The 21,758-nt window shown below is 40.9% G+C and overlaps 1 protein-coding gene across 1 annotated transcript in view; it reads right to left on the reverse strand.

The window, feature by feature from the left end:
* The window catches only part of SNTB1 (syntrophin beta 1), a 115,420-nt gene that overhangs the window by 45,304 nt on the left and 48,358 nt on the right, over positions 1-21,758 (reverse strand). Inside the window, exon 2 of the mRNA XM_027684452.1 lies at positions 14,497-14,713. Within this exon, the coding sequence (XP_027540253.1) occupies positions 14,497-14,713 (217 nt within the window). The remainder of the gene's footprint in view (positions 1-14,496; positions 14,714-21,758) is intronic.

Below are 21,758 nucleotides of genomic sequence, written 5' to 3' on the forward strand. Positions count from 1 at the left end.
AAACGAACACAGTTTTCAGGAAAAGGAATCCTGTTCGTTGTGGTTATGGGACATGTGCCAACACCATTGCTAACAACAACAACAAAAATGCTTTGACAGGCAGCTGCAGCTATTTCAGCTTTGTTCTCAGTGAAGTTATTAGTTATTAGTAGGGCTTTGTGTGCTCTTTATAGCTTTGTGGGCCATTTGTTAAATAACCCACAAAGTAATAGTCTTGTTTATCTTTATGTGGCAATTATAAAACCAAACTCTGGTCATTGCCCATCACTCAACTCTGTAGTACATTTGTGCTTTTTCATTATAAAGGTACAGTGACTGCCCCTGAATGTCACCCTCACAAATTCGACCTGGGATCTGAGCCTAAGCACATACTTCTGTCCTGAGTATGGCTGCCCAATCTCTGGAACACACAATGACTCCTTTCTGCAGCAGAAAATTAATTAGTTCAGTGGAATTTATTCAGGTTGAGGTTCAAAACAGTACTGTAATGCAAATATTTGTTATGCAATTACAAAATCCTGCAATTTGGAGCTTAACTAACAATTAAAAGGTTTTAATTAATTGGTTAAACCAGAGCAGAATCTAGAACAGAGGGTGACTCTATCTGCACAGCTCTCTGGGGCTCAGAGAGCAAGGATCACTGGTTTCATGTTTGTCCATTTTGGGAAGGGGAGGTCTCCATGTAGACACTGTTCTAAAGATAGAAAAGGTCATGATTTTCCAAACTCAGCAGCTGAACTGTTCAGGGTCCTAAATCACTGGATAGCTTAAAAAGTGGGCTGATTTTTCAGAAAGCGCTAAGCCAGCACAGTAATGTATGTTTCCTCAGTAAAGCTGCTGCAGCTCAGCACTGTCTGAAAATAAAGGTTCTTATTTAGCTGCTCCAGGATGCACCAAACATTCAACTTCAGGTACCAAAAGTAAAATTCCCTGTCAGATGATGCCAGTCTGGTGAATAAGAAAACTATGTTTATAGATCACACTCACTTTTTCTGAACTGGGAGAAAAAGTCATCTCCCTGATGGTTATGATTTAGCCACCTGTGTTCACTGATTATTACGGTCATGCACAGCCATCACAACTTGGTCTGTCTTCCTATCAGAAACACTGCTCTGTCACTGCCATCTGAACTGGAGTTTCAGCTTGTTCTTGTAGGCAGCCATCAATGAAAACAAACTATGCAGGCTTGGATTTTCAAAGTACATTGTGGTAATCAGTGAAATGTTGCTTATTATCTACAGAGCACTTTTTGGCAGGAGATCTTACAGCATTTTACAAATGAGGTCAGTGACAGCATCCCTGTTTCACCACCAAAAAAAGTGGAAAAGTAAAGAACCCAGACAAGGCCAGGAGCAGCAAACAGGATTTTCAGCACTCTGTCTCCCATTTTAATATTTCTTTTAGAAACAAAAATTATTTGAACATTATTTGACATTTTTTGAACCAGCATTGTGCTGGTTTTGAAAAATGTTAATGCACCATATGGATGGTGCAAAACAATGCTCTTTACAAAGCCTCTGGTTTCTGTACGGGAACTGCCACCTACAAAGTCACTGCACATCAAGCAGTAAACAAAGTGCTGAACACGGACTATAAAGAGTCAGAAGAATGTGCTGCTCTTTCAGTTGCAAAGGAGCAGCAGCAAACTTGTGTGATTTCTTTATAAGTTAGAACTGTAGCAGGATTTGGTTTAAAAATAAATTATCTGGATCTGAAAGAGCTTTCAAATGGCAACTGCTTACCTCCAATTTGTAAATTCTTCCTTAAAGCAAGTGGATTAAAATACAAACAACTATTTTGCTACTTGGGCCTTCATCAAAGTGTATTTCCCTATGGTGACTATTTAAGTATTTGTACAATACTTACAGCAATGAACATTTAGACAGCTGTTAACAATTCTGTTTCAGGGTTCTAAACCATGCATATTCTAATATCTACACGTTCAAATGTGATATCAAAGTATATATTGTAGTTTACATATGCATACACATCTACTGAGCCATGCTTGAAAAAAACCTCTTAAAATGGACCTGTTTTGGGGAATGCTTGTCAGTCATCAAAGTTTACTGGTGATACACTAACAACTGGAGTAAGTCTACCTTGTTCCCTGAGCTGAGTAACAGGACGACTGGACTATACATATTACACTTCTCAAAAGTTAGTTCAACACAGGACTAAATGCTGCTTTGACAGCTCTGAAACTGCATCTTTTATTCACGGCACTTGCCCAGCCCCAGAAATACATCTGCAAGCATCACTCCTGTGCAAGCTGCTAGGTAGGGCACCTTTTATTTATACACCTTAAGGATGACAGTCTAAATCCTCAATTGCCTGATCACTAGAAAACTTTTGGAAACCGAGCTTGCAGATTTCCACTGAAGACCCAGGACTCCGGTCTCCACATTCAACTGGGATGGAGATACTAAAAGAAACTTAAAATCTTCCCAGAAACCCATGGGCTCTGACAGCAATCAGATGCTGAAAGTGCTGCGTCCCTATAAACTCTTCCCTTTTCTGCCTTTCAGCCTACGCTGCTTTGATTCACCAGACCATTTGGATGAGGCTTTCTGTATAGCAGCTGACTGATGGCATTTCCATACTTTTTGAGAAGCAAAAAAATACCAGTGACCTTAGTAAACTGCAAGACTAAAGCACTTAAACATTTCCAGCAGTCCAGCCATTGTAGTTTTGATTTGTTCCCTGGCTAAACTGACCACCGCTTACTGACTTCTGTTTATCTGCAGTTCAGTGATAAAGTTCCCTTAATTCCCCACTGAATTGAAATATTTAGGGCAATGCCACAGCTGTGTTTATTCTCACACTCCACCACAGTTATGTAAATACTGCATATGGAGCTGTTTCTGATAAAGCCCATACCAACCCAAAGGAATTATATGTTAGCTCTAGATGACTGCCAAGATGTGAGGCATCTCTCCAGCTTGGCAACGCATATGAATGATATCACATTTTCTCAGAGATCATTTGGCAAACCTTATAATAAAAGAGTAATTTTCTCTCTCCTTCTCAAAGAGTCTCACTGAGCCAAGGAGTGTTTCCAGCATCCCCTTCTCCACCTGCAAAATACGGAGGTGACACAAAACCCAGTGCCTCGAAATGCTGTAACCTGGCACGTAAGAGGAAAACTCCATCCCTCGCTTCATCATCCAGACTTTTTACTTTAAAGAGGATCAGAAAAAGCTGAAAGCAAATGTTTCATAGACCATACTCATTCCCCATTTGATAAGGCCCCTTTCTGTAGGAGTGTTCATTATTTAAGAAATAACTTTTATCAAAACTCTTGAAAGCGTTTCTCCCACCAGCATTGGCTCAGCACCAAATCAGGCACTGAGTTACACTTCATGCCTCTTCCCGGGTCAGATTATGCATTCAGTGACTGATTAAAGTGTGGAGTAAATCCCTTGAAGTTAATGATAAGCTGAAGCCAGAGTTATTTGAGTCCATCACGCTACTTTGATTTTGCACCGGCATAGCCAGGAATAAAACAGTCTGTCAGTGACTCTGCAAACTTAAAAATGAATCAAAGGCCAAACTGCTCACTCCATCTCCCGCATCATTGTCTGCATATGAAACCACAGTAAGTAATTTTATTTTTGAGTGTACAACAATAGGAGCCTTTCCAGGAAAAAGGGAGACTTAGAGGAACACAATCTGATTTATATTTAAATAGTTGTAAGTTTTGTTATTAAATAAATTTTAAAAACTGTTAAGGTTCTTTAGAATTCCACATGCAGTATCAGGAGATGAACCAGGAACAAAATATATTAAAATTAAGAAATGAAAACTTTGGGTTTAGTCTGCAAGGAAAATATTCCAGAGAGGCTGTTAGGCTCACAATGAATTCCCCAGCATACTCTGAAGAAGCATCTTCCTATGATTAACCTAAATGGAGGTGAAAACAATTTTACCAAGCGAGCCTTATTTGGTAATCAAGTGGAATTTTTCTATGTGAAAGTCCCTCAGTCCCCTCGCTGTCACAGGGGCATTTGTTGTATTAACAGTTACTTGATGACTTTCAACTTACAGTGCTAAAAGTATGTAGTTCCTTCAGAGCTGGACTAGAGGGATGTCCAACCAGAGGGTGTATATATCAGTACTGAGCTGTCACAGTTGATTTCACTTCTATTTGCCACCAGCTGGGCTTTATTAAAAGGGATATCAGCAGACTTGTGCCACATGCAAATAAAGAAAGGATTTGTTTCTGTAATGGACTTGCTCACACCACAGTGTGCTGATGTCGACCGATCTGCAGAGCACATCACACACTGCCTTCTCCACCCAAAACAAGTACAAAAGAAATTGAATAGTTTTTAAATGTATACGTATGTCAAGGAGCAGGACTCTTAGCCCACATTGCCCAAAAGACCTCTTATCTTCTACTTCCTTGAATTTTTCTTTTATAGTCTGGTTGTAATAGTGCTGAGTATTGGTTACCTGGGAATACACAGTCCAGTCTTCTTCGCAGTGGATTCAGCACCAAACAATGGCAAAAGTGCTGTTTCAAGGAGCAGCTGGGGTCAGTTATTTGAGGAGAAAAAAAACCCACCAACAGCATTATTTCACAGGCATGGCAGAAGATGCTGTCTGAAAGTGTAAGGCCAGAAGATGATGTGATCCACGTGGTCAACACACTGACCACAGCTTCCTGAAGCAGCTGTTTTACCTGAAGCAAAGCCAATCGCAAAGCATCTTCTGCAGCAAAGCAAACCTTCTGCAGCTGGAACTGCATCTGGGCTAAACAAAGAACACCTGACAGCAGCTGGTAATAGCGGTAAATGACCCCTTCAAATTGAGATGAGGGTGGAGGGTCTCACACTGCTGCGTAAATAACAGATCATGGTCTTGGAGAAGAACTAGATGTCTTCTGAGAAGGCACGCCACTGTTGCTGTTAGGCAGTGCTGTAGTAGGACCCCGGGGAAAGAAAAGGACATGATTCACAAGCCTGGGTGAAAACTGATACGGAAACAGGAAAAATGAGTAGGGCTGCTGATAGATCAGCTCTGACTTGTGGATGAATTGTCACAGGAGAAAGTCCTGCTGGAAGAGAGAAAGAGCACATCCACCTTATCTAGAAGGATGTGTCTCAATGTCTCATTATTTTAAACACCTACTTTTTGGCTTCCATGATCAAGAATCCCAGGAATCACTGCTTAGTTGCCAAGTGAAGCAAAACAGAAGCCAGACAACCAAGACAACAAAGCCAAAAATTCACTCTGGATCAATTACTGGCCTCTGAGTGGGAAGAAGCACCACCTGGGAGCCAGCCTCCTGAAGATACTGGCAGCTTCCTTGGGGGCCTTCTCTACTGGCAGTGAACTCATCTTCCCATTGAATAGACTCAGGGATTGATGGAAAAGCTGTACATAAGTGATGAGAAGAAGTAACAACTTCACCACAACTCCTACTACAGTAAAACAGGAATCTCCATCAGCAGAAACGGATGTGCAAGAAAGCTAGAAGAGAATGCAGGGTACTAAAATGGCAATGTATCCACAACCTAAGCACTAAAGATCAGCCTCAGCATCTACCAACACTGAGCTAGGGCACTTATGGTGGCAACCCACCACCCAAGGCTCATGCTGAGGATGTAATTTGCTGCCATACCAGTGACTACATAATGTGCAGGAGGGAGCAGCTTTAAATACACCAGCTGAAATTCCTGCTCCTTAATTAATGGCAAGTCAGGCCAGATCAGAGCTGTAAGACTGAAATCCAATTTGCAGACCTGCTGATAAGCAAGGGAAAGCCCAGCACTGAGCACAGGACAACAGCTGGGCAGGATAAAGGGTCTCGAGGTTGTCACTATCTCCAAGTCATAATACAAAGACTGTGGGGACTGGGAGCATGGCAGGAAACTGAAACTCTTGCATATCAACTTACTTTGTTTGGAAGATCTCAGGGGTCTTAAAACTGCTCTTCAACATTATTTAGCAGCAAGCAACGTGGATGTCAGCACTTACATAGCTTTACAAACAGACACACATAAAAACGTGATGAACTATTTGTTCCCTTCTGTCCCGCCCTGCAGCACTCACACTGCTCTTGGGGAAGGGAGAAAGCCCCGTCATTATGTCAGGGGAAAAGATGGGACTTTTTTTTTTCCCCTTCAAGAAAATGAGACAAAACTAATCCCAGATTCACCAGGACCTGCACAAATTGAAGATCAGTCACAACATGCTGTAACTATCCAATTCTACACTGGTATCCCAAATATCCTTCAGGAAAACTCAGCAGTTTCCACTGTATCCCAAATACTGGCACATTCCCCCAGCAATACACTTCTCAAACCGTTGCCCAGAGACTACAGCAGTCTTGAGGACATTAGAAAGCTATTTTAACATAATTTAACAGAACAAGGATTACACCCAAAATAAAAAAAAAAAAAGTAATGAACATCCAAAGTTCAACCTAGTTTGTTAATGTATTTGTGTATACCCTGGATACCCTGGAGGCTGTTCTGTGGAAAATTGCCTTTGGATTGTCTGGTGGATTTTTTTCCTTCTTCCAAAAAGAAGGAAAAAAAGCTGGTGATTTGAACTCAGAAGAGGTAAAAACACTCCTCTCTATGGAAGGGATAATCCTACAGGTGTCTGATCTCAGTGGCCTTTCAAAAAAATAGACAAAATAGAAAAAATAGGTATGACCCAGAGTAAAACCAATAACCTGTTTGGCTGCTGGGGAGTTTCACAAATGATGGAAAACAACTATTCTTAATAATGGGAAAAAAAAGATCACCATTTCTGCCTACAGAGGCTTCAGAGCTCCAGCTCCTACAGGTTTGGAAAACTGCCCCCTTAACAAGCTAGATGACTGCAGCTTCCAAAATGCACCAGCAATCGCACAGCTGCCCAAAAAGCAGCTGATGTAGATGACAGAGGACCATTAGACACCCAATTATTGAACCATTAATTATTAATTCTAGCAGTTAATGATTTGCCCCAAAATTCTGTTATAAGAGAAAAAATAAAATCTTACAGGTCTCTTATCTGACAACTCTAGCCCTAAATGCATTGACCCTGGCTACCAACGAGGGTCCCACAGCCGTGAAACATATCGAGGAGGAAGAGGAGGCCTTCCCCATGGCCTATCCCACAACTCCACTCCTGTTCCTCACACCCCAACTTCTTCCCTCTCCTACCCTCAGGGTATTGAAGGGGACATGGCAAATGCCTTTTTAGCTAAATTGCCTAATGTCTCTCAGCTTGAAAGAGAGAACAGTAGATAAATCTCAAGTGCCACCTACTTGTTCATCCCTTCCAATAAAGAGCGGATTTTGTGAGCAGATTAGCTGTTACAGTACTATAAACAAGAACACAACAAGAGACATCCAACTTCACACAAAAGGTGGATTTGGATCCAATACAGTAAAATAGTTGGGAGCTAAGGTTATAAACCCATGTTCATCTTGACTTTAAATTCACAACCCTTTGTGGGCAAGGATGTATAAGGTATCACAGTGTCCTTCTCAAACAGATTGTGCACACTGTGACAGCCCAGAACAACAGGGTGGTTTAATGATGAGGGGTGAGTCAACCACAGTTTCACCCTGATTATTGTCATTTTTGTTCTTTTGTGGATTTGAATTACACTCTTTCAGGTTGCTTTACTTTACTGTTGGATTGCTGATACAGTAATCTAAATAGATAACAAACACAGCCCACCAGGGGAAAAAAAAAGTAACAAAAATTTCTGATATAAATCAGGACTTTGACTCTAGCAGGCTCAATAACTTCTTCAAAGGACTTATTGATATTCAAATAGTAAAACATGTCTGTACCAATAATGATAATTAAGTGCCTTTCATCCAAGGATCTCAAGCTGTAGCTCACAACAACACTGAATTAAGTACGGTCTCTCCATTTCACAGAGGTTTTGTCTACAGCCAGAGAGCAGCTCAATAACAACACAAGGAGCAATTCCTTGAGGAGGTGTGGAGGGGGATTTTTTAATACTAGTAATGCACCCATTATATATCTTTACCTTTGCTCTACCCCAGGCATACCTAAGTCCTTTATCTTTCCGTTGCCCATATACAACACACAGTAACAGAAAAAAGACCCACTAGGAAAAGGAAATTTTCACCTCCCCAGGAAGCCCTACAGAGCTGCTGATGTCCACCCAGGACTGACACAGCTCCAGCATGCTGCAGCAGTGCCAGCACAGTGATGGAAGCAGTTCATCATCTCCTCAGTTCTGGGTCCAGGTCTCAGCCTTTACCCAGCATCTAACCCCATCTGTGCTTGCTACTGCCAGTGTCATTGACTGTGCCCAGTGTTATCAAACTACCTCTTAAGAGGCAGAAAACAAGATAAATGTGATCTATGCTCTCCAAGAGCAGCTGTAAATCATTCTGGTACTATGGTCACTCTATGGCAGTGCTCTGCCCTCTGCGAGCCCCATACACCCATGACTCAGGGAAACCATTTCCTCAACAGCAAAGAAAAAACCCGGGCTGCAAAGCTGCACACCTAAACCACACAGCTCTTTGAGGAGAATCCAGCATTTGCTTTGTGCACCAGTGGCTGCTCATACCTGGCAGCATCAACATATAGTTCTGTTTACTAAGCAGGAAACAGGCAGGGTGGAGGCATAAGCCAGACCACGTTTTCATTTAGACATCTAGAATCTTTTCCACTTGCCTCCCTGCCCCCTCAGTTGCCCTTAAGTCATATAGGCAGGAGCGTGAAGAGATACAGGAGCTCCTCGGTCTTTCATCCCCTCATAGAATAGAAAAGAATCAGAACAGAACAGAATAGTTCAGTTGCAAGGGACCTAAAATGATCACCTAGTCCAACACCCTGACCAGTTCAGGGCTGACCAAAAGTTAAAGCCTGTTATTAAGAGCACTGTCTAAATGCCTCTTAAACACTGACAGGCTTGGGGCACCAACCACCTCTCTAGGAAGCCTGTTCCAAGGTTTGGCCACCGTCTCAGTTCAGAAATGCTTCCTAATGTCCAGTTTGAACATTTCAAGTCTTGTAATCCTTTTAAAGAAAATTAGCTGTACTTTGTCTCAGTAGTGAAACTGGGAGTGTTGGCAGGTCCTGAACTATGCGTGGTCATGTTTTGTAGAGTTTTACTGAAAAGGCATGGAGTTTCTACTAGTACTCCAGACATCACCTCTATAAACACATACTCAGCCTCACAGATAAAAATGCACCAGAAAAAGATTCTGCAAGTCAATATTTGCTGTCCTAAACTAGCGTCCCAGATTCTTGACTTTTACTTCAAGATGTTTTCTTTTTATTGCATCTTTACAATCTTCTACTAACTTCTTACATTTGTTGTCAGCATTCATGACTTAAGTTTTTTGATGCAAGGACTTGTTTCTACTAAGTCATATTAAATCTGTTCCAAACTCAGTTTTTCCCTTAAAAAAGAAGCTTAACTTTTGTTTTCACGTCTTATTGTAACAAAAGTAAATACATGCAAATTCACCAGAATTTTTTTCTATTTAAGATTTTGAAATGCCATTTCAGAATCACACAGGGCTATTTCATGCTTGCATAAATTACATGTTTATACACCAGTTACATTTCAAAATGTTAAATCTCACTGACCCTGTTACTGTGCATTACTTACATGTTATTAAATAAAGTAAAAAATATTTTTATAAAAGAATGTGTGCAAAAGGAACCACTTTGGGAAGCAACAGCTTTGCAATAAATCTTGCAAATATTTCTTTCTGTGAATCAGTATTTCCTAATGCAAAAACAAAAAATAAAATAATGAAGCTGCTTAACTCTATTGCTGCCTTTGGAGTAAATAGGTCTCAGTCTGTCCTGTCCTGCACCTCCCCGTTGTCTTGGGAAGCTCAGGTAATGCCCAGACACAGCTCTGTGTGCAGAGCCCAAAATGAATGGATACCAGGCAGTTCCTCAGCCACCTTGTAGTCAGTTGTCCCTCGCTGAATACCAGGCACCCCCCAAAGCCACTCTATCATTCCCTGCCACCCATGGACAGGGAGAGAAAATATAACAAAGGGTTCATGGGTTGAGATAAGGACCAGGAGAGATCACTCATCGAATACTGTCACGGATAAAACAGACTTGAACTTGGAGATATTAATCGAATTTATTACTAACAAAATCAGAGCAGGATAATGAACAGTAAAATAAATCTTAAAAACACCTTCCCGCCACTAGTCCCTTCTTCCTGACCGCTACCTCCTTTCCCTCAGCAGCGCAGGGAGATGGGGAATGGGGTTATAGTCAGGTCACCACATGTTGTTTCTACTGCTGCTCAGGGAGAGAGACCTTCCCCTGCTCCCCTCCCATGGGAGACAGTTCTCCATGAACTTCTCCAATGTGAGTCCATCCCATGGGCAACAGTTCTCCATGAACTGCTGATCACTCTGTCATGGAATGCAGTCCTTCAGGCACAGGCTGCTCCAACGTGGGTCCCCTACAGGGTCGCAAGTCCTACCAGGAAACCTGCTCCAGAGTGAGCTTCTCTCTCCACGGATCCACAGGTCCCTGCCAGGAGCCTGCTCCCACATGGGTTTCCACGGGTTCACAGACCTCTCTCAGGCATCCACCTACTCCGGCGTGGGTTCCTCCACGGGCTGCAAGTGGATCTCTGCACCCCCATGGACCTCTATGGGCTGCAGGGGCACTCCTGCCTCATCATGGTCTTCACAACAGGCTGCAGGGGAATCTCAGCTCTGGTACCTGGAGCACCTCCTGCCCTTCCTTCTTCACTGACCTAGGTGTCTGCAGAGTTGTTTTTCTCACAAATTCTCACTCCATTCCTCTCTGGCTGCAATTATTTCTGTGCAGTAACTTTTTTCCCCCTTCTTAAATATGTTATCACAGAGGTGTTACTATCATTCCTGATTGGCTTGGGTTTCACCAGGGATGGGTCCATCCTGGATTTGTCTGTCATTGGCTCTGTCAGACATGGGGGAAGCTTCCAGCAGCTTCTCACAGAAACCACCCCTGTAGCTGCCTCGCTACCAGAACCTGGCCATGCAAACTCAACACACCTATAGAACACACCTGCTCAATTTTACCTTCTGATTGTAATTCTCAGTCCAACCCTGAAATGCACAACAGATAAGGAAAGTTCCTTATCTGGTTCTCCACGTGTCCTTGGTGTGAAGTCTATGAGCTGTAGCCATACTTGCTATGGTGCTGCTACTGTGTGCAGCTGACAGCTGGCACCACACTGCTGGGAATCTGTCTTGGCCCGTTTTAACTTGCTTCCAGACCAAAGCAAACTGTTCCCATTGGAGGGCCAAATCCGGCCAATGAGTAACTCAATCACTAAGACTGGACCCTAGCGAAGTTCCCTGTAAGGATCACACTGCTCTGGGCTCCTAACACTGGAAAAACACAATGTGTGCACATTAAGTGCTGACAGGATCACACCCACACATCCTGGGTTTAGCTGAAAGAAGTGTAAGCAGGATTTTAGGGTGACTTCAAAAACAGGCAAGAAAATCTTTTCAGTCTACAAAGTATGGCCTCATTCCTTCGGAGAATGTCATGTCTCCCATGCCGTGTACTGTATTATGTCCCAAGACTTTAAAAGCACCAATAGAAAAAATTTCACCTCAGAGACCTTTTTTTTTCTCCTACTCCTTAATATCATCACCAGAAATGGATGAAAAGCTTTCTACACTGCAGTAAGATTTACTGCTTACTGGCATTACTATCCATGACCATTCCCACATGTCCCTTCTTTGGGAGAGGATGCTCCTCTGTGAGGCCTGACACTAACTTTTACTGATGTAACCAAGAAGGTCATTTATCAGTGAAAACACAGGCAAACAACTGATTTTGGTAGCAATTATTTTAAGCATTTTTTCCAGCCTAAAATATAACAATGAGCCCTGCATCTAGAGGAGAATGACACAGATGCCACTAAGCAGCTCTGAATCTTTTCTCCTGATGCCATGTCTATATTATTTTAAAAAATTCCTACACACTAAGTATGGCATTAATTTGTATTAAGGATCTTCTCCTTGTTATCTTATGGCTTTTTTAATCAGGTGACATAGAAGACAATTCCCTACCTCCTCCAGAGTGAACCCACAGGTAGCATAGCTGACGGAGACATCTGAGAACCTCTGGCTCTAAAAGCACCAACTTCACTCCTGCTCCAAAATAACAAGTTGACCAAACACCAGCTGAGATTAGACACAGACTTAAGAATCTCTTAACTGGCATGAGTCTTCCAGGAGAAGAACAAATCCTATGCAGGGCTACCAGCTCTAACGGCAAAAACAATTCTCCTCCATGCCCACTAAACCCACATTTCACTGCAGCTTTCTAAGAATTGGAGATAATTCCCTGCCAACAAGCAAATATTTCCTTTTAGGTCTTTTAATATATGTATCTTATGCTGAACATCCAACCAGTCCAGGCTGGTTCCACAATGCTGCTATGACATTATCCTCAGCCTGCACTGAAGAAATAGCTGCACCGGAAAACTCAGGCTTTTCATGCCCATGTTTGTTCTTAGATGAAAATTAGCTCAGTTATACTCCAAAGGAGCCCTTCTATGGCCAGCGTATGCTTTCGCAGTCTGCCAGCAGTGCTCTCCTAAAGTCATCCAGCAAAGTGACACATCAGTTATAAAATCTATGTGTGTCAGGTCACTGGGTTATGAAACAGAAGTGTTGTAAGCACGTAAGAACATGGTTTGGGTGCTGCTGTGAATGAAGATAAAATTATTTTTGTGGAATCAGATTACTGTCTTGGGATGCATTCCAGTGGGAAAGGATTGCTGCATTGTAGTAACATTTCTCCTGGGAAATACGAGTTCCAGTACTCAGAATTGTTAAAAAACCCTGAAACTGGTAAAGATGGTAATCAATGAGGTGCTGCTACTACACTACAGCTACCACAACGGTGAGGTCCTGTGGGCTTTGATGGAAAAATCTAGCTTAGACTGCACTGTGCTGGACCACAGTAACAATCAGAAGTCTATCTTTCCACAGGAAATGACAGCAACACAAAATGAAAACCATGATAACAAGCAAAATGACTCCCACACATTACTTCCTAGTAACACCTAAGAACACACACATTTGTATCATGCTTCAAAAAAGTTAGCTCCATTGCAGAAGTATCATAAGAAATAAGTGTGTGTCTCTCTGAGTCAGCCCTCCTGGCCCCCAAACCAAACTGAGGACCAGGAGAGTGACAGAAGCTGAAAACTACAATATAATCCAAAGAAAAGGGGAAAAATTATGACAAAATGAAGCCAACATATGTAAAGTATCATTACACTGTATCAATTCAAACAATGTGATCTGTACGGGTATTTTTAAAATACACTCCATAGCAGAGAGAACAACAAACTCTCAGACAAGTAAGTGATACAGCTGTCAAACCTCAACATCTTAAACTATACAGATATATGTGAAAAAAAGTGGCCAGTATCAGTAAACATCTTGATTTAAACTGAGAAAGACTGCCAGGGTTATTTCTGTTTTACAATTGCAGTTCTGTAGTTGTCAGTTATCATCGACTATGGTGGTAACCACGTGGTGAGATGAGGAGCAGAAGGAGAGTAAAGCAATACTAAACAATAAAGTATGGAGGGCGAAAATTAAAAGGTCAGACAAATATGAAAAAGATGGAAAATTACACAGATACTAACAAAGTTTCTGATTTGCAGTGCAAGAGATTACAAAGGAACCCGTTCTTCCCAAACCCCTCTGTTCTCCGCTCCTGTCCTTAACCTTCTCTGCAAATGAAAATGTAACTTTTGTTTATGCCTATATGTAAGTGCTGAGAATCAAAGACATTACACCCAGCTTCTGGGTGAGGCAGCACACTGCAGAGAAACAAAAAGGCCATTATTTGGATGGAGAATCAGTCTGCATCCCTGACTTGACTGGTCCCTTTTTTATTAGCAGCTGTTAGAGCAAGGATCAGGGAGCGTGCTGGTGTTGTGCAGCTGTTCCACATATGTTATAAATAAGGGTTGGTAAAAGCTCATCCTATTTTTAACATCATAAAAAAAAAGCCAACCAAGAAGTCACAAAAATTCCCCATTAATACCTTGTAAGTGGAATTTTTCTCTTCTTTTTGAGTTTAATGTCCAGAATGGAATGGACAAAACAGACCATTTTTAAAATAATATTCATTAGAAAAAGGAAAGAAAATGCAATTTAGTGGAATCAGATCTAGCCAGCCTGGAGGATGTAACCAATTAGTGTGTACAGTGTCTTTTCCTTCAAAAGCAGACACTTAATCAGGATGAAAACAAACTCCTGCAATTCTATTTCTAATAAAAATGCTGGATTACCACATTGAAGAGTTTCTTTAGCATATCCAAAAGCTGAACCCAGCACCACATGTCTCAGACACAACCACCCACACTTGCTAAACTGGTGCTTGCTTCTCTTGCTGGGTTGCTACGTGTGGCCAGAGCCCAGCTCCTGCTCACCAATCCCAGCGCTGAAAAGGTCAACAACGATTCAACGTGAACGCAAAATCCCAACCCCGGGCAAATCCCCAGCTCACCTGTTTTCGGGGTCTGACACTGTCATGTTGCGTGTCACATAGCACATCTTGAGTGGTATTGTCTTCTTGTCTCTGTGGATGGAGAGCGAAAGCTGCGACATTGGGTCAGCAGAGGCACAGCCCAAGCGGGGGGACTCGGGGGGAGGCGTCTCCCACCCGATCTCTGACACAGGGGAGCCTTTCTTCACATAGGGGGTTGCTTCTCTCATGTATTTCACTACGGAAAAGAGAAATAAAAAAAAAAAGGAAAGCAATAAATAAATGGACATTCAGTAGTTGCATCCTCATGTGAGTTCTCTGAGCCGGTGTTAACCCCCAGTGCTGTTCATTACTTCTGCTCGCCCAGCATCCCAGCATTGGATGGGATGGAAATCTGACTGCTGCCAGTCTCAGTATGGCGCAATAAGTAAAATGAGAAAGAACAGAATAGGCAAAATAGAACATACAGCTGGTGTAAGGCCAGGAGAGCCATCCCTCCTCTATAGGCAGCCTGTAAGTAGCCATGCAGCAATTCCTACATACAGAAGCCATGGGCTGTCTGAGGTACATGGAATTTTTTAAGAAAGACATTCAACCACGTGACAGTGAACCTATTATACCCCTATCTAAAATGTTCCAGCAATACTTCCAGTGCTGCCAACTCACATCTTGCTTCTGGTTCACGCTTGTCAGTGTCACACCACTGATCTCAACAGCTATTTCTGCTTGCTGGGAAGCAGTTTCAGCTAATCTACTTGTACGTATATATACATGGAGTAAACAAAAACCAATTCACTTCTTAGACTTCTCTTGGGGAAATAAAATTGAATTTCAGCCTTTCGTGAGAGTGCAGGTGTCAGATTAGATCTCTTCTCAGCCTCTTCCAGGCTTTTTTCCAGTATGGATAGGAAAAGGGAATGTAGGATTCTGAAATGATCTTAACGTATTCAAAAATCAATACCTCTTTTACACATGTACTTCATACTCCTCTCTTTATGCAAGCAAATATTGCAACATTTTTCTCTGCTTTTTAATTTGTTTGGTAGTTCAAGATTACTTTCGCTTTTCATATGCTTGGCAAATTTGCCAGTCACAGCCTCCTTCTCCTTCATAAACCTGAGCCAAGAAAAGACCTCACATTTAAGTGCCCTGGTTAAGTCTATCCCCACTGCACACAGCTGTGGCTGTCTAACTGGCTGTGGCCACTTGATTGTACCCAGGACTCAGACAGCAGTGACATGAACTGAAAGGGCAGGAGCACTGTGAAATTATTTGGGGATGTTATTAAAACGCTGTGAGAGAACATTTCAAGGAAATGGTGCAGATCACCGTGTCAGCTCAGCTGAAGAAGCCGTGAAGGACTGAGTAACAAAAGGGCGGGTAAATTACAAAGAGGCATTGTGGTAAAGGACATTAATTAAGAGAAAGCCTAGAGAAGTTTTGAAGTTCAAAAAGAAAGCAAGAAAAGTATTCAGAAGAGTGGAGGAGAAGAACAACAACGGATTTTCTGTCAAAACCAGAGATAATTGCACTATCACTATTTTTAAGGCACTTCATAACAGTTTTACCAAGAGAGAAATCAGTGCAAAACTGGAGTCCAGGCTCTGTTAACATCTATTGCCATCTTTTCTCTAAAACAGCTTAGTGCACATCTCGCTACTGCTCACTCTCTCCTTTTTAAAAAAATTGTTAACTTCAATTAAAAGAACTTCTTTGTTTAGGTATGTTACACAATATTCCTCTGTGAGAAGGATCATTTGTGATTTATCAGAAAAGCTGTCTTACCCAACACTAGTGTTTTGATTTCCTTGTCCCAACCTATTCCGAGCATTTTTTTAAATTAATTTGTTCCCTACTCAGGGAAAAATTGGCACAGAATTCTACAAGGCTTCCAGAAACTATTTGAAACAAAAAGTGTTGTGATTTATTTTTTTAATCTTTTTGTAGACACATACCTGAAGTCCATTATCTAAAAATCTGAGTCACCTAACTCCCAAAACCAGTGCTCATCCTTGGGTACTCCATAAATTACGTGATTTTCAAAGGTGCTGAAAATAAGCAGTTTTAGCCAGTGTCATAGAGATACTGGTTGCAGCAGTTGGCATCTCAGTTTGGATGTACTCATAGCCTCATGTATGTACTCATAAGCAGAGAAACTGAACACATACAGATGTGGTGAATCTATGCCTGTTTACACTGAATGAATATGACTTTGTCATTAACTCAGATGGAAGGAACAGCTGAAGCTGTAAAAATCACGTTTGACTGGAAACAAAATTTTGTTCTCCTTAAAACTAGAGATTAACAATTAATCTGTTGAAAAAAGTAATCCTGTCGGCTTTTGAACCCTGTTACAGTGACATGCCAGCAAATGTAATGCTAAATAAAGGTCCAGGTCTCCATAGTGTAGCTGTTTCGTCTGTGCTATTTTCGTCCTTTTTCAGTTGCAGTTATATGCATTCGACCTTAGCATATTTTAATTAAGGAAAAGAGAGAGGGGCAGGGGGAGGAAGGAAGCTGAAGTAAAAAATTTGGCTGTAAACCTAAGCAGGAACACAAAATGCGAATTTAATTCCCCAGAGATGGGACAGAAGAAAAGAGACGTCCCTTCCAGGTGCCAAGAAGCCAAGTTTCCATGCAACGCACCGGTGAATTCATGGCAGACAGCTGAAATGTTTCAGAAACCCCCATGAAAGAGGAAGCAGGATCAGGCAGAGAGAGCAGAAGCACAACCCTCTTCCCAGAAACTGTCTCAAACACAGCAAAAGTCAAAAAAAACACTTTGAGGAAAAACGTGCTATGAAAATTCCTTTCAACTTCTGAACTACCAGACATCCAGTTTCTCCTACCTCTCAACAAGAGATGGTTGCTCAGCCTCAGAGACTTACAAGGATAAAGACCCATTAACATACTGATAAATTGCTAACACCATCTTCCTGTGAAATTCTACAGGAGAATAAAAAAATGAAGTGATATAGGTTTTCTGCCAAAAAAAAAAAGGATTTTGGTAGTTTCTACTAATTATGTCCTACTAAATATAAGCACAGCTTTAGATTCATGGTTGAATTCTGCTGGGTTTTACAGTCCAGACTTTATGGTTGTTGCATATTGAAATGTGCTTCATATTTTAAAAGCCCCCAAATGGATACACATAAAGGCACAAATGTAATATGGGACTGGAACAGGTGGCAGAACTTGATCCATTTATATTTTTTTTTGTTTTTATTTAAATTTCAGAGCCACTGTTTTCCAGTTGCTTCATCAACATGCATATTAACATGTCCATAACCAAAGTTCAGTTTATGAATTTAGCTGAAATAAGGCACACACTGTTCAGATGACTCATAAGTTTTATGAGCAATTATTTCCTATTTTCTTCTAAATTCTGGATGCAAATACTGCAGAACATGCTGTTTTATAGCAATGGACCAGTAACCCTACTACATACACAGCAATTTAGGGTGACCACATACATGTTATATTTTGCAGCCTGTCCACTAACCAGTTCTTAATCCACACAGAAGAAAACAAGTTTATACCAATCCTATTCCACACTGCACTGAGAATCATGGATACAGCAAAGTTAAAGTGTAACTGAAGTTATACAATTCGCTTCCATCATCAAGTTTTAAAACCAGAAAAATATGATACAAATTATTGGACACTAAAGCAATAATGTGGATAATATTCTGCTTTCAAACCATTACACTCAAGAGCTAGATTTTCCTTTGGATACAGTAGCACAAATTCAGGTACTGACTGAAAAAGAAAGCAACTATCAAGAAAACTGTTTCTACACATTGCCAATGAAACTACCTAACGGATTAAACCCCCAAAACATTTAATAAAACTAAATAAGGCATGCCATTGTATAGCAACTCTGAATTATGTATAACTGGACTATAAGTATGTACATATGTATATGCCTTTGGAATACATATGTCTACTATATATACAAATATTAAATATATATTTATATAAACCTACCAATATCTGTAAGACCACCAGAATGTACTCTGCAAACACAGAAACCAACACGCAGTGACTCATAAAAAAATTTTAATGGTTTCATTATTATAACTCAATTTACTGATAGACTGTAATTTTAGTCAAGAGTTGTCTAAACTCATTTGTTTGATGCTATAGCTCAACCTCAGAGATCCTTATATTTAGTCCTAATTAATGATCCATACCCTTTTGGTGCACCACTAATAAGAAACTGCGGTCAAGCAATTAAAATTCCAATCTCCAGAGTGCCCCTCCCCACAAAGAGAAGAGGAAGGGAAGTGGCAATCAAATGAATTAATCCACTGATACACACTGAAATATTTTGGATATATTTTTTGATCTGCAAGACAGGCAATGTAGCTTGCAAAAAAGCACTTCATTTATATGCACTTCTGCCAAGTCCCAAGACTCCACAATTAATCCTTTGTTACTGTTCACAGATTATTTTTTGGGGGGGAAGAAGCAGGCTTTTAATGAGAGAAATACTACAGACCAACTTGGTCAGGTTCTTGGCCAGACGCCTTTCTGAGGAACTGGGACTCTTCTGACACATTCAAACTGTTTCCTAGGAGGGAAGACAAAGACCACTGAAGAGAAGCCAGCAAGCCGGAGGAAAGCTCTTTTGTTACTCGAGGAATGAGGACAGGATGTGTAGGTTTACAGTACGAAAGTAAAAGGAACAACATCACTGAATCTGCTCGAAGACAGTTGATCAAGGAATTCCCCTTTGCAGGGGAAAAGCACAGTGTGTCCCCTACCACGATACCAGAATTTGCCTGCTAGGCGTTATGTAAGAGATCAAATTTCCACTAAACTCAAGCCAACTGCACACCCTATAGTAAAGACACATGTATAAAAATGGGATATAAAATTGAGATAAGCTGCTGGTGCCATCATCAAAACTAAGACCCGAATACTTGAAGAGTTTATGAATCAGACAATCTATGAAGATATGTCACATGATCCTTACAGGAGCTTTAATGTGGGCATTAACCAAAAAGCAGCCAACAATCCTGCCTGTGAATGTTTCCACTACATTTCCTACAGAAACATCTCTTGCTACGTTCAGACAAGTAACATCCATTAACATCATCTGCTTTCTCCCATGCTGAAAGGGATTTGAAAATAGTAAACCTCTTGATCTGTCAAAAGAATCAAATCTCCACCTCTGGAAGATAACACAAATTAGTTACAATAAACACCTTATGAGAATACAAATCCCCTTTAGGCTTTGGCCATTTCTCATACTGTATAGTGAGACTATACTCAATTTCCCATTTTCTGCTGTCTTTAAAGTAATTCCACTGAATTCAGTATATTCTGTATTCATCTCTTAAAGAGACAGCTTGGACCTAAATTGTAAGGAAATGGCTGTTTTTAAATCCTTTTTAAAAAACATTCAATGTTTGCACTTATTATGCTTTTTATATGGACAACATGAATGAGTGTTTTGAAAGAATAATTTCAGAAAGATCCAGGAGACAAACACATCTTTAAGACAAGGTTTACCTGAAAGGAGAACCTTAGCAATTGGTGCCAAAAGGTGGCTGGTAAGCAATCAGGCTTCAAGTTTGAGCTTTCAGAGGGCTACAAACAGGCTGGATTAATAAGAACAACAATTTTACTTTAAAAATACAAAGAATACTTCACAGTGTAAATTAAAATTAGCAGTTGCTTTTACAGAAGAGGTGAAGCAATGTTAAGTAGGGCTATAAGCACCATCACATGCTTGCACTCAAAAAATGAATGCAGTTCCTCTTCAAAGTGCCTTGCAATATGCAGTTTTGTGTGGTTAAGAGAATTTCTTTGTCAATAAGGCAAGGAGATTTGTGGTCTGGGCCCCATCAAACAGGAGAAAATGGGACAAAATGGGCTGCTCTTGGGACACCATGCAACAGTGCACTTTGTGAAACCTCATGGTTCTGACAACTGAACAGGTCACAGCGACCAGCTACCCTGTGTTATCTATATCAGGTTTCAAAACACAAAACTCACCACCAAAAATGTCTTAGAAGTCAAGAAATTGCAGGGGGAACCCAGTGTGAATCCAGACTGGAGCCATGGGCAGCCCCCATGGATGCTTTCTCCTTCCCACCTGCAGATTTCAGCACTTGTAGAGTTGGAGATTACATTCCCAGGCCATCCCACGCTTCTGTATAACACCAAAAATTCTACAGTTACTTTTTCTCAATTTCCTTTCCTGAGACTTTGCGTACAATATGGGCTGATTCAGTCACCAATTCCCTAGGCCTGATGTTCCCCTTCAGCAAACACTTCTTCAACCCTTTCTGACTTTCCTTAGCACACAAATGTTTTTGAGGGAGAGAAGGCTTTATACATCTTCTTATCTTAGGCAGCATATCAATTTCATTAACTGCAAAGCATATAAGTATTAATCCATTTTCATTCCTCCAACAAAGCTACAGTTTTATACTCCACAGCATTAGTACAGCACACAACTTACTCCCCTCCAGCCTATAACAGACAGCCTGAAAACTTCACCTCCAGTCAGCATTTCCCACCCCCTTCTTCCTGAGGTCACTTGGAGCTGGTCACCGTTAACTATCCCCTTTCAGCTCCCATCTGAGTTACATTTCCATGGTCTAATAATCAACTCCATGTTCCAAGTTAACAGCACAAATGCTCAAGGAAGCACGACGAGTTTCAATGCCGCGGTGAGATTTTTTTGTATTTCTGTTTAAAACAGATTAACAGAAATTAAACAGACACAAACTTGTGTCAGACAGAATCACAATGAAACCAGAGGCTGGATCAAAGCTCTAAATACGTGACATCAGCACTTGAGCTGATGAAGTGATCAAAAGCAGTCACAGGCTGTCAGTAATCTGGTACACAAAAGTTTCAGACTGGTAAAGTAATAATAAACTAAAGGCAGACTCTTTCCAGTTGGTGTTTCTCTATATTTTCCATTATAAGGTCTCCATTACATACCTAGTACACTGAATGTGTTACAGTTTCCTTCAAGTTATTTAGTTGATTTTAAATTTCAAAGTTTCTGTTTCAATCAATTGGATGTATTTAGTTCTGAGTTTTGATATGCAACTAATGATAATTACATGAATTCTAGTGGCAAGGTCCCATAAGCTATTCATGTATCTTTCAAAAACTTTATGTACTTCCCTGAAATAAAAGCAGATATATCTCTCTCTTCATAATGTGAAAAACAAATTTTAGCTTGTACATATCATGTAAATCCCAGAAGTGCAATGTTTGGTTAAAAGGGAGATGCTTGTAGTTTGGTCTAAAAGGAGACA

The sequence above is a fragment of the Neopelma chrysocephalum genome, unplaced genomic scaffold (assembly GCF_003984885.1).
Source record: "Neopelma chrysocephalum unplaced genomic scaffold, ASM398488v2 Primary Assembly neopelma1_66, whole genome shotgun sequence".
NCBI classification, from domain to species: Eukaryota; Metazoa; Chordata; class Aves; order Passeriformes; family Pipridae; genus Neopelma; species Neopelma chrysocephalum.